The sequence below is a fragment of the Lytechinus variegatus genome, chromosome 4, assembly GCF_018143015.1.
Source record: "Lytechinus variegatus isolate NC3 chromosome 4, Lvar_3.0, whole genome shotgun sequence".
NCBI lineage: Eukaryota > Metazoa > Echinodermata > Echinoidea > Temnopleuroida > Toxopneustidae > Lytechinus > Lytechinus variegatus.
The window spans coordinates 50,793,614-50,806,462 of record NC_054743.1 but is presented as its reverse complement, the minus strand read 5'-3'; the positions used below and the strand labels follow the sequence as shown (position 1 = coordinate 50,806,462).

Sequence of the window (12,849 nt, the reverse complement as noted above, 5' to 3'; positions counted from 1 at the left end):
TGTTTGTCTATCATTTCATTTTCAATCAAGATGGCGTCTCACGTGGTATCACGGATCACAGAAGTTGATAACAAACCCCCGGCGCCAGAAAACCCAATTGATCGTGAAAAGGTAAGCTAATAATGATAAAGTAAAGAATCATTTAGAACATTTGACTGAATCATGTTACGAATTTATGGAGCAAGATTGATCTTCCGACAAGCTCTTAAATTTTGCTTTTTTGTCGGGTTTTCTAAATATTTATACAAGTCCCATATGTAGATTTCTATGTCATGTCTAACCCAGGCCGCTCCTGCCCGCGAAGCGGACCGGAGCCGGAGGCGGAGCCTTCCTCGGGCGAAGTTCGTGCAGGCTCTACTCTACTTCACTTAGCCAGGCCAGGAGGCTTCTAGTCTAGAGAGTAAAAATCATTTACTAACGTGAGGTTACTCTCATAGTCACACGAAGCCAGGTCTTCCTTTCATGTCCTTTCTATATACACTTGTGTGTACCAACAAAAAACCTGAAAATTTCGCCCCTGAGATTTCTAGATCTAGAACTGCAACTGTCTCTAGATGGAAATCTTTATTAAAGGGGAATGAAACCTTTGGAACAAATAGGCTTGTGTAGAAACAGAAAAATCAAAGAATAAGAATAAAGAAAGTTTGAGAAAAATCAGACAAATAATGAGAAAATTATGAGCATTTGAATATTGCAATCACAAATGCTATGGAGATCCTCTCATTGGCAATGCGACAAGGATGTGTGATGTCACTGATGAACAACTTTCCCTTTGGTGGACTGTAAAATACCCTCAAAATGTCTCTTTTTGCTTTTTCTTATGATGATACAAACTCTATCCATTATGCATTCTTAAAAAATATGTATTACATGCCCTCATGTAGAAAGAACACATAGATGTGATAAAAGAGGCAATTCAAGTGAAATATATACTAAAGTACTAATGCCTTGGGGAGAGTTGTTCACAAGTGACATCACACATCTTTGTCGCATTGCCAATTTGCTATCGCCATAGCAATAGTGATTGCAATATTCAAATGCTCATAACTTTCTCATCATTTGTTCGATTTTTCTCAATCTTTCGTTGATCTGTTTCTTTGATTTTTCTGTTTTCACACAAGCTATCTTGTTCCAATGGTTTAATTCTCCTTTAAATGATTTAAGTTCGTTTTAAAAAGGAATTGGATATTATTTATAAAAGTGTTTTTATCGCTTACCTCCAAGTCTCAACCAGGATACTTCGTTCGATCCGTCCTTAGTTATCCTTGATACTGCGGTGGAAAGTACGCAAACAACAATCGAAAAGCAATTTTTCCTATCGAACATTCTCGATTCAAGTCGTCAGCGCATAATAGGAAATTGTACCAAAAATCAACAGGTTGCATCTCATGTACTTATTGGTAAAGTACGCCATCTTTTGACAAGATGATGATGAAAGTGGATTGAATGAGCAAGAAAATAATGCTGATCGCCTAGAATGCAGCTAGCAGTACAAGTTGCAAAACTTGGTTGTTAAGTGCCTACCGGCTTGTGAATAATATCGCGCGCCCTCTTTAGGCAAAAATTGATATCCGTGCTGAGCAGGAGGTATCTACGTGAAGATTACGAAAAATGCTCTTTATTTTATTAAAAAAAACAGCAAAGAGAAGTAAAAAACGATCCATATGGTTCGGTGAGTATCCTCTACTGGTCATAGCACAATTAGAATTCTTAGCTATGATGTAAAGTCATAGTTATTTAAGTAAAAAGGGTGTGAAAGATTCGCGTGCACCAGGTGCATATGAATCCTTCGCATGCGAGATGATTTCAAATCATGGGTGGCCTAGCCCTAATCATGTACATGGGATACAACTTCATTTCCAACATTTCTACGCTACGGATTTTATTTTTAGACAAGAATTCATTAAAAAAATGAGAAAAATATCATGAAAAGAAGGAAGAGACTTGCCCGATGTTTACGCCGCCATCTTGTTTTCTATTGTTTTTCACCCACAATACGGACACTTGCGTCGCGTATCGTGGGTGAAGAACAATAGATTAGAAAACAAGATGGCGGCGTAAACATGTCTCTTCCGTCTTTTCATGATATTTTTCTCATTTTTTTATGAATTCTTGTCTAAAAATAAAATCAATAGCGTAGAAATGTCGGAAATGAAGTTGTATCCCATGTACATGATTAAGGCTAGATCTTTTAGTTTTAGAGAGAAAGTACATGTAGAAATCTCGGGGGCAAAATTTTCTGTTTTTTTAGTGGTACACACAAGTGTATAGAAAGGAAGACCTGGCTTCGTATGAGAGTAACCTTACGTTAGTAAATGATTTTTACTCTCTAGAAGCCTCCTGGCTAACTTCACTGTACCGCTACACTACGCTCCACCTACCCGAACTTCGGGACGGTAAACTCGATTGAACATTCCGAGTGACAAAGGTGGGATCACAAAGTGGTTTATTGTAAAATTAAAGAAAAAAATATAATGGGAAAGAAAAAAAAATTAATTTCTTACTCTTCAGACTTCACCCTTATTTCACTCTGTGTCCATCCTCTGGTTTTCCTCAAAATTGCTGATTGCTGAATCAGTGGAATATTGTCCCAAACTCTTTAAATATCAGGAATGGCTGTATTACTTTTAGCTCGATCCTGACGGCCGAATGGATATACTGAGGGCGATGTCAGGCTCTTGGGGATAATGGATCACAGTTAATGAATTATATATTTTAAATTTCATAAAGTTTTGATAAAATTGTATTGCCGAACATCTGAAGTCGGAGATGTCTTTGGATTCAGTCTCTTCTCACTCGCGTATTGAGCTACTTGTATACCCAGGGATTTAGCGCTGGTGCAACTCAAATGACTGTATCAAAGAATATACATTCCATACACCCGTGAAAGTAATGGCCTCACTCTTTGAATCTTGGTGTATTCTTTAATCTCCTCCTTTTCCTAGACCTGTCCACTTCTACTGAGGGTGTTCTGTAATAACAATCGTCACCATCAGGAGCATGAGTTTTCTAGAGGAACAGTCCCAGCCAATGAACTCCAGATCTACACCTGGTAAGTAATTGGTAGTGAAGGGTTGGTGGTCGAGTGGTCTCTGATGCACCTTAAAAGTGCATGGTACCTACATGTATATGCCTTTGAGCAAGGCATTTTATAATCAATAATGCTGCTTTATGGTCTGTGAAATAAATAGAAATGGGGAAAATAGCATTAAAAATGAACATGCTGAAGCATGCACTCATTGGAGTAAAATCTGCCTGTTAAGCCAAACATAATTAAAAATAAAAAACTAAATGACCCCTAATCCTTATATTTACATTATTCTGAACCCAAAACTGAATCCAAACTCTAACCCATGCCCCTTGAGATATTAAATCCGGAGCAAATGTCGCAATATCAAATGTGTCACCGATATATCATCCCCAACGAATGTCAAACATTTTTTGAGTTGCGTTCTACCACCTTTTTTCGCTGAGACTTACAGAATGTTTATAATAATATAGGTATATTTACCCAGGGTAGCCACTTCAGTTTCAAAAACTGTTCTACCGGCGGACCCTTCTATTATTATTACCCCGGCTTTAGCTGAGCTCCCTAGGCGCTCAAGCATTCAAGGAATTTCTTCCTACCGGGTACCCATTCACCTCACCTGCGTTGAGTGCAGCACAATGTGGATGAGTTTCTTGCTGAAGGAAACTACACCATGTTTATCCTGGTATAATGCCGAGTTTGATTCTAGTAATGGGAATTATTGTCCCGTGCTTATGCACCAGAATCATGTTCACAAAAGTATGTCTGCGTACGATTCATACTTACGGTTGAGGCCACAAGTTTACATACACCCATGGAATTTAGTGAAATTTGTTTGCTTGCCAAACACCGTAAAATTTACAATATCTTCAGAAATATAAATACTACCATGACGAATTTGGTATCAAAAGAAAGAGCGTGTTAAGCTCTTTCACAGGATAGGAATGTCATTGGGATTATAGTATATTTCAGGTAGAACTTTCTTTGAAGTAAACAAATAATATTCGTGCCAAATGTATTCTATTTGTTATCTTATGTTTTCAAACATCGTGTCATGCAAATATATAAATGTCAAATCTATTTTCTATCATGATATGTCACCACTGAACCGAAAAAAATTCAATCTGAAATGTTTGTGTTAAGAAGTATATTATAGCACAAATATGAAATGTTTTGTCAAGTCTTTATTTTCAATATATATAAAATATGAAGATTTTTTTGGGGAAAATGACACCTAAATTTTGTTAAGCTCCTGATGACAAAGCAATGTGATAAAGGGGCATGACATAATTCATTTGTTTGATATTAAATTCATCATGATAGCACAAATATTTTATAAGATTGAATTTCATTTTCATGATGTTTGGCAAGTATCAACTTGTCTTTGATTTTTCTGGTTGTATGTAAATTTCTGGCCTCAAGTGTATTTTATTGTCTGAGGAGTACTTTTGTCAAGACTTGCCCTGCTGTTTTTTTGTCTCACCTGCATAGCAAAGTGAGACTATAGGCGCCGCTTTTCCGACGGCGGCGGCGTCAACATCAAATCTTAACCTAAGGTTAAGTTTTCGAAATGACATCATAACTTAGAAAGTATATGGACCTAGTTCATGAAACTTGGCCAGAATGTTAATCAAGTATTACTGAACATCCTATTAGAGCTTCATGTCACATGACCAAGGTCAAAGGTCATTTAGGGTCAATGAACTTAGACCATGTTGGGGGAATCAACATCAAAATCTTAACCTGAGGTTAAGTTTTTGAAATGTCATCATAACTTAGAAGATATATGGACCTAGTTCATTAAACTGTAAGGTTAATCAAGTATCAATGACCTTTGGCCAATTTGGGGTATCTGTTGAATTACATTTACAATAAAAACTTTAAAAGTTTTTGGATCTGATTCATGAAACTTGGACATAATAGTAATCAAGTATCACTGAACATCCTGTGCAAGTTTCAGGTCACATGATCAAGGTCAAAGGTCATTTAGGGTCAATGAACTTTGGCCGAATTGGGGGTATTTGTTGAATTACCATCATAACTTTAAAAGTATGTTGGTCTAGTTCATAAAACTTGGACATAAGAGTAATCAAGTATCACTGAACATCCTGTGCACATTTTAGGTCACATGACCAAGGTCAAAGGTTAATGAACTTTGGCCATAATGGGGGTATCTGTTGACTTGCCATCATAACTTTGCAAGTTTATTGATCTGACTTTTGAAACTTGGACATAAGAGTAATCAAGTATCACTGAATATCCTGTGCAAGTTTCAGGTCACATGATCAAGGTCAAAGGTCATGTGAGGTCAATGAACTTTGGCCACTTTGGGGGTATTTGTTGAATTACCATCCTATCTCTGTAAAGTGTATTGGTCTAGTTCATAAAATGTGGAAATAAGAGTAACCAAGTATCACCGAACATCTTGTGCGAGTTATAGTAGTTTTCAAAGTCAGCACTGCTGCTTTGTTGAATCGTGTGATGCAGGTGAGACGGCCAGATGCATTCCACTTGTTTTCTTGTATACCTCTTACGTTTTATGATATTTTTTATTTTAATAGGATGGATGCCACTTTAAAAGAGCTATCTAGCCTAGTGAAGGAAGTCAACCCCGATGCACGGCGGAGGGGGACGTACTTTGACTTCGCCATCGTCCACCCGCACCCGAGGCGCCAACAAGCCTACCAGATGAGGGAGATCGGGATGACCTGCTCTGGGCGCAAGGGACCCGATGATTCCGTGACCCTGTCGGCGCAGAATTTCGTCATCGGCGATTATATCGATATCGCCATCACCTTGCCTCCGAGGGGCGGGCTCGGAGAACGAGGAGGAGGAGGGGGGATGGGAGGCGGCGGGATGGGGATGGGTAGGAGAGGAGGTTGGGGGCGGTGATAGACGTAAGGGTACATGTTCTAGGTAGTAAGTCAGAATGAGATGAATTAACGGGGGGGGGGGGGGGATTTGAGATGGTGTGGAGAAGAGTTTGAACAAAAAAATTGTGGGGGAGGGGGGTGTTCTTCAATGCTGCATAGACTTGGAAAAGGAAGGAGGCATGGGACATTGTCAATAACTGCCAAAAAACAAATATGAACCATCTAATTCAAAGTAAGCTGTTGAAAATTTATACAATGTTGCCCAACTGTAGATCTTTTTATACCTTTCTATCCCTGAAGAAATGTGCATATTGATTGAATCAATATTAAGACTTGAAGAGTTGCATCACATTAATAGGCTGTCCAACATAAAATCACAAGTTAGATCACAGATCACATCTTCTTGTACACAGGTTTCAAGGTATGCTGATGTACAGCTTGGGAAAATATTAGTAGAACATGCCATTTGGGACCTTACTAGGAAGGTGGTCTTATAATTATTTCCAAAGTGTACAGCATGATGTAAGTGGACCACAATTTTGGGAACCCGTCCATGTTATGTAACATTATCTTTGTTGCAAAAAGCTTCTGGTTATCAAGGGCAACTTGTAAAAAAAAATTAGCCATGTCACGTTGCTCACCTTAAATGACATGTACTTAAAAAAAAAAAAACATTGTTAATACATACATTTTCAATGTAGGAATCTGATTTCAGGGCCCTGGTCTTACATTAAGTTGTTATTGATTCAGTCAGTTTAATCAATATTAACTGTGAAACTCTCCAAAGTCATCACAGGGGCATATTTCAAATAGTTATGTACCCATTCCAGATGAAGATACGGGTGACTGGTGAATTTTCAGAGTTGAGATCGTAAAACACTTTTTCATGTGCAATTGTCACGACCAGAATTTCTTCCTAAATTCTAAAATCATTTCACTTCTTCAATGAAGAATTTTAATGACATTGACGGCTTGCCATACCTGAGAGTGATAAGATCGATCACAACTCTTTGTAAGACCTGGTTCAGGTATCTTTACTCCATTCTGCTGGTATACAAAAAATTCACAGATTTCATTGTACATGTTTGATAAAAACAGGATTCGGGTCTGTTCTCCCGTAGGCATTTATTTGCATTCATTCGATGTAAATCATACCGGTTCAGATCTTTCTAAAAAATCATATTATGTTACCAATTCTGTAGTAATTATTTTATCTCTGTTATGTACAGGTGTAGTGATTCAATCAGCAAAATTTATGGTTCTACATAGTTCATTAGATATAATTTCAATTTTATTGTATGGGATTGTGAAATGTGTCTATATTGTTACAAGTTTGCAGGTTGTAAGTTGCAAGTTGCAGTTCATTTCAGGCCAAAATCAAAATTTTATAATAATTTTTAACATTTACCAGTATGGATGTTGATTTTATTGCATTTTCATGTTGACTTTATTTTAGACTTTTTAATTATATTAATTTGGTCAGAGAAATTAACCTTAAGATTCATATGCCATTCACCATAATTCTATATGCCCTGGATAGGGGGTGGGGGAGGGCGGAGGGCGAGTCACTTGTTTTCAGATAGATGTATGAAACATTTGCAGCAAAGAGCACATTGTGTAAATAAATCAGTTAATTATTTGAAATGTAAAGTAGGTTTTTTTTTTAAAATATCTAACATTTATTTCATGTGACCTTTGTAATGTTGCTGAAAAATGTTCAAGTTGCCATTTTGTCCAGATACACAAATTGTTCAGACTTGTTCAGACGCCACGTGTGGTTACATGTAGGTAACCTTGTCAGATCAGATTTTTTTTTTGGGGGGGGGTGCTTCACAATGATTTAGAGTCATGCTTGAACACCAGTGCGCACAGGTCATTTAATGAGTAATCTGATTGATCTGTCCAGTGCGGTGATGCATTATAATGCACGCTACTGAAAAACTGAAATTTAAGTGCGACTCATAGTCGCACTTTGTGAAACACCCCTTATATTATTATGTGATGGTCATTTGTGCTTTATTTCATTCCCAAATGCAGATTAGAATTTGGTATCGTTTTGCATTTATACATTTTTTTCTTCTGTCCTTTTTTAAAATTGTCACTTTTTTAAGGAAATAATTTTCTGTGTTTGAAATATATTGGGGGGTAAACTTGGAGGATGTATGTGTGAAACTGTAAATAAATCTTTGTATCATAAAGCTGTAGAATGATTGTGTTTATTGCTCTTTGGATATTTTAAAGACTGTAGGTAAAGATGAAATTGAAAAAATAAAAACTCGATTTAGTTACAATGTACAAAGCACAACAATAAAAGTCTTATACATATTCACCACTTTTCAGCGGATTATTTTGCTCATTAACTCAAATTAACAGGTTTTGACAAGAGGTTTTATTGCACTTCATAATGGCCTGAATTGTGTGACGTCACACTCACTTGGCACTTTGCATGGATCCATGCACTGTGTCAGGATAGGCTTGTATGTAGAGAAGATCAATTATTCAGTGCTTCAATGGATGGGAATCTGCAGCGCTTGACTAGGTTTGTTTTCTGATTTCTTAATTTTGCTTTTCTTCTTTGGCCTAGGAAAAACTGTGAACAGATATTTGAATGCAGATAGAGGTTGAAAATTTTGCCAAATCTAAAGCAGGAAGTCAAACATGAAAAAGCCCATCCAGAACTGGAGGTTTCATCAATTTCAGCATGCAGGAAAAGCTATTTGTGTGATCTCTCTTGTGATAAAATAAAATCACCCAGCTTTTCTGCATACAAACCTATGGAATCACAATGCTTTTAAGACAGAATGAAATTAGGGACTTGAGGCCGGTGATGAGCACAATAAAGGGATGATTCAGGCTGAAAATATATTTAGAGTAAAATTCACAGAGCAATATGCGAAAAATTTCATCGAAATCGGATAACAAATGACGAAGTTAATGAATTTTAAAGTTTATCAATATTTTGTGAAAACGGTTATATGCATATCATCACATATATTCATCGGATGGGCTGATGTCACATCCCCACTTTACTTTTTCTTATGTTATTTAAACATGAAATCATAAATGTTTCATTATTTCTGTGTAAAAGATATGTCTCCATTATGATGAAACAAATTGCGGCAATAAATAACTAATGCACTTAATCAGTTGTCAATCCAATTGTTTTAGATCTTTGTAGGCTAATTTTGAATAAACCTAAATTCATATAATAAAATGCAAAAGAACAAGTGGGGATATGACATCATCAGCCCACCTAATGAATATTCATAAAGACATGCCTAGAACTGTTTAACCGGAATAATGCAAATCTTGAAAATTCAATAACTTTGTTATTTATAAAATTTTCAACATTTTGCTTTGTGAATTTTACTCTTATTTATTGAGATATAAATATCTCTAGCCTGGACCATCCCTTTAAAGCCTGTTGTTGAAGTCTGATAAAGCTATTCTCTGCTGGCCAGCAGTGAAAATGCATAAACCTGGGGAGCGTTTCATCAATATTTTCATCCGATAAGTTGTCAGATCTGACATCTTTCCATGATTTTGATTGGCTGAGATGCACTGTTCCTATGGTAACTGTCGGATAAACTGGTACTTGTCGGATAAAATGTCCGACAAGTCGTTTCATGAAATGCTCCCCTGGTACTGCTGTGCTTTATAGCACTGTAATGTTTTTATTTTCATTTGAAATAGCTTCTCAAGCACATACTTTACATATTTAGTTATTGGATATTACAAAGATTATATCCTGAAATTTTCAGTCAATTCCATGCTTGAAAATGTGTTTTATACAGACAAGATAAAAAGACTAAGATATTATATTTTGATCTGGCACCCAATCAAATTAAAATCTAGTGTGAAATCAGTAAATTTATCCAATGAAACACAATTTCAGTTTATATCCTTCACAGCACAACTGTTATGGGGGCACGAGTATTAATATAAGCTAGCAATGAAATGTAATAGTGACCTGCACCTATGTGGGGATTTACCAAAACTGAAAATAGGCTTTAACAGAAATGTAATTTTGATGAGTTTTCATATGATCTTGAAAGTTTGTGTGGTGGTTCTGACTATATACAAACAGGAGATGGATTTGTGGTTAATCCAGAGAAACAAACCCAGGAATAGAGGGAGAAGTGTGAGAGATGGAGGGAGACAGTAAATAAGAGAGGGAGAGAGAGAAGAAGGGGAGCAGAATTGTAGAGAGGAAAAGAGGAAGGCATAGAAGAAATGGACAAAAGACAGAAGCATGGAGAATGAGAGAAGAAAAAAAAGCATAAAAGAGGCAAAAAAAAAAGAGAATCAAAATCTGATCTGTCAAATACTTTCTGTTGGCATGCGCAGGCTCGATTCCAGTCATCTCTGGTAAAAACTGAAAAATCAGGTAAGTCTGATTTCTGCCATTGACTTTAACACGAAACAATCTCCGGTAAAAACGACCCAAGTTTTCTCAGGTAAAAAGTTTTATGCAACGGGCCCCTGGAGATCTTAATATCTTATGTGAAAGGGGCACTCTAAAAACTGAGCAATGCAGCCGAGATACAAGGTTTAAAGGCCATGTCCCATCATTGCGTACAAGCCTTGTATGTGACTTTTATGACTAACCAAAGGTTGCCCACATTGACAGTATCTCGCATGCAGTTGGTCGCAGGAGCACACGCAAGTCTGATTTGCACACAGTTGCGGGTGATTTACGGGCAAACGCCCGCCCACAACTCACCCACAAGGCTTGCATGGAACGATGTGATGGGGCCTTTAAACAGTGCTCCAATGATATGCTTGTAAATTTACTGAAATACTATAGTAATCAGTACACATGTAAATAAATATTGATATACAGACAAAAGTATGATAATGAATTTTATTCATATAGCAATTACCCACATAATTCACATGATACCATACAATGACAATCCTTTAAAAAAATTATAAGTTACAATTTCATACAAATTATTACAGTACATGAAATATTAAATGAGTGACACCGATATGCATGCATATATGCATAAAATGCAACATCACATCAAAGCCCCCAATCTGTCTTGAAATTACAATATACATTGCAACATACAGACCCACAAGAAAGAGAAATAAACTGATATTTGCTTTGATGCTTTGAATACCTTGCAAAATGAGGCTTAACTTGCTTAAGGAAAATACATTGTTCACATGTAAATGATTCAAAATTTTATTAATATTGTACATTGTCTAAATAGCATATATACATCAGTTGCATTTATATCTTTGTGTAATTTGTAAGATATACTCATTGCATTAGGAATTTCCTTTCCTGCCTTTATAAATGCACATGGTTCATGCAGTTGTATACTTCATTTATACAAACTGCAGTCATAACCACAATAGCATTTTGGACCTGAATAAAACAACTGCTGTATTCTTGATTATTTTTTCTTAATACCCAATAAATGAAGATATGATAAAACATGATTATTTTATACATACCAAGCACAGCATCAATTATTTGTTGAATTCTTGTGGTCATATTTTTCAAACACATAAGGGAAGTTAAAAATGTAGTTTGGCAAAAAGAAGACCCTGGAACAATAGATATATGGTTAGATACTAATTATTCTTAAGAAGGAAAACAAATTATGACACCCTGTAAATAAATGTGCCTCATGCATGTTCTGGAAATCATCCTAAAATGACAAAAGAGATTTTCTGTGCCTCAGGCATGTTCTGGAAATCATCCTAAAATGACAAAAGAGATTTTCTGTTTACTGCACTTTATTTTACATTAATATTTTTTCTCTCGCGAAATTCGCAATGTCTCATGGGAAAAGGGCGACATATATGTTATGTCTGTTGTGCATGCTATAGTGCATGCATGCAATTATGCTGTGCTGGCCGACGCAGCTTGCATATCATGCTGTTTACCAGGGCCCAGGAGGTGGTAGAGAAATTTGCCACATATTTCTTCATGAAATATAGACCATTTTCTTGAATTCTTCCTCCGCTTTTGGTCATATGGTTTTCATTTTTGAAGCATCACAGTCACATGACAGTACACTAGCACTGTGTGCTGCTTGAGCCTGCCACGCGATGTCGACCCCGAAATTAGAAATTTGGCCTAGTCACTGTAACTGATAGATGGTGCACCGTATTGTGGATCCACAAAATTAAACACCATGGCCCGTATTCTGAAGTCGGGTTTAACTTAGACTATGGTCTAACTCTGTGCTAAAATTATGGGAAGCCAAAAGTGTCAAAATTATCATTAAGTTGTATTTTTCTTATGTTTACTGTGCTTTTTTCTGATTCATCGATAGTGAAGACAATCATATTTTTATACTTCCTAGACAATTACTAATGGTTTAAGATCAAAATGAGCTGAAATATGATATCTCTACTGTTAGTGATTTATGTAACAATTGGCTGTCCATACTGAAACCACAACTTTAAACCTGAGTTTAAGTTAAATCCGACTTCAGTATACGGGCCCATGAAATGAATTATAATACGTAATAGATTGGCCCCCAAAATTCAAACTTTGTGTAGAAAAAAATAATCAAATACAAAATATGAAAACAGAATAAATGTAAACTTCTAACGGATAATCAGAAACAGTTATCTTTATAAACACATTTTATTTTTGGTGAGCTGTTTTTTGAATCAGTATATTACATTATATATCAGAGGGGTGGATCTGATTTCATAACCCTCTAAATACATATGAAAATCACACACAAATTTCCCACACAACCCTCCTAATCATTCAAAGAAAATGTAAAGACAGATCCTTCAAATTCTTCAACAAGAAATCCCATCTATCATTTGTAGGAAAGGGCAATTGACAATCATTCCCCATAAATGACGTAGTCTCATCCCCTGTTAGATATAAGATAATCTAAATTCTGTTATTCCAGTGTTTCAGATGTTTTCTATCATTTTGAATGAGATTTTGTCTTTGTTGTGCCTGAAAAT

General features: G+C 36.2%; 1 protein-coding gene across 1 annotated transcript; it reads left to right on the top strand.

Annotated features, from left to right (window-relative positions):
• On the top strand, positions 1-7,322 carry LOC121414259 (histone deacetylase complex subunit SAP18-like). Its single transcript, XM_041607376.1, has 3 exons — positions 1-111; positions 2,946-3,052; positions 5,590-7,322. The coding sequence occupies exons 1-3, from the start codon at positions 31-33 to the stop codon at positions 5,918-5,920; spliced, it is 519 nt and encodes a 172-aa protein (XP_041463310.1). The 5' UTR covers positions 1-30; the 3' UTR covers positions 5,921-7,322.
• Positions 7,323-12,849: the final 5,527 nt, after the last annotated feature.

Bases quoted from the DNA above. Each gene is read 5' to 3' on its own strand.
- LOC121414259 (XM_041607376.1), top strand. From the start codon at position 31: ATGGCGTCTCACGTGGTATCACGGATCACAGAAGTTGATAACAAACCC. The intron at 112-2,945 runs GTAAGCTAATAA...TCCTTTTCCTAG, and splicing joins ACCCAATTGATCGTGAAAAG to ACCTGTCCACTTCTACTGAG. The intron at 3,053-5,589 runs GTAAGTAATTGG...TTATTTTAATAG, and splicing joins GAACTCCAGATCTACACCTG to GATGGATGCCACTTTAAAAG.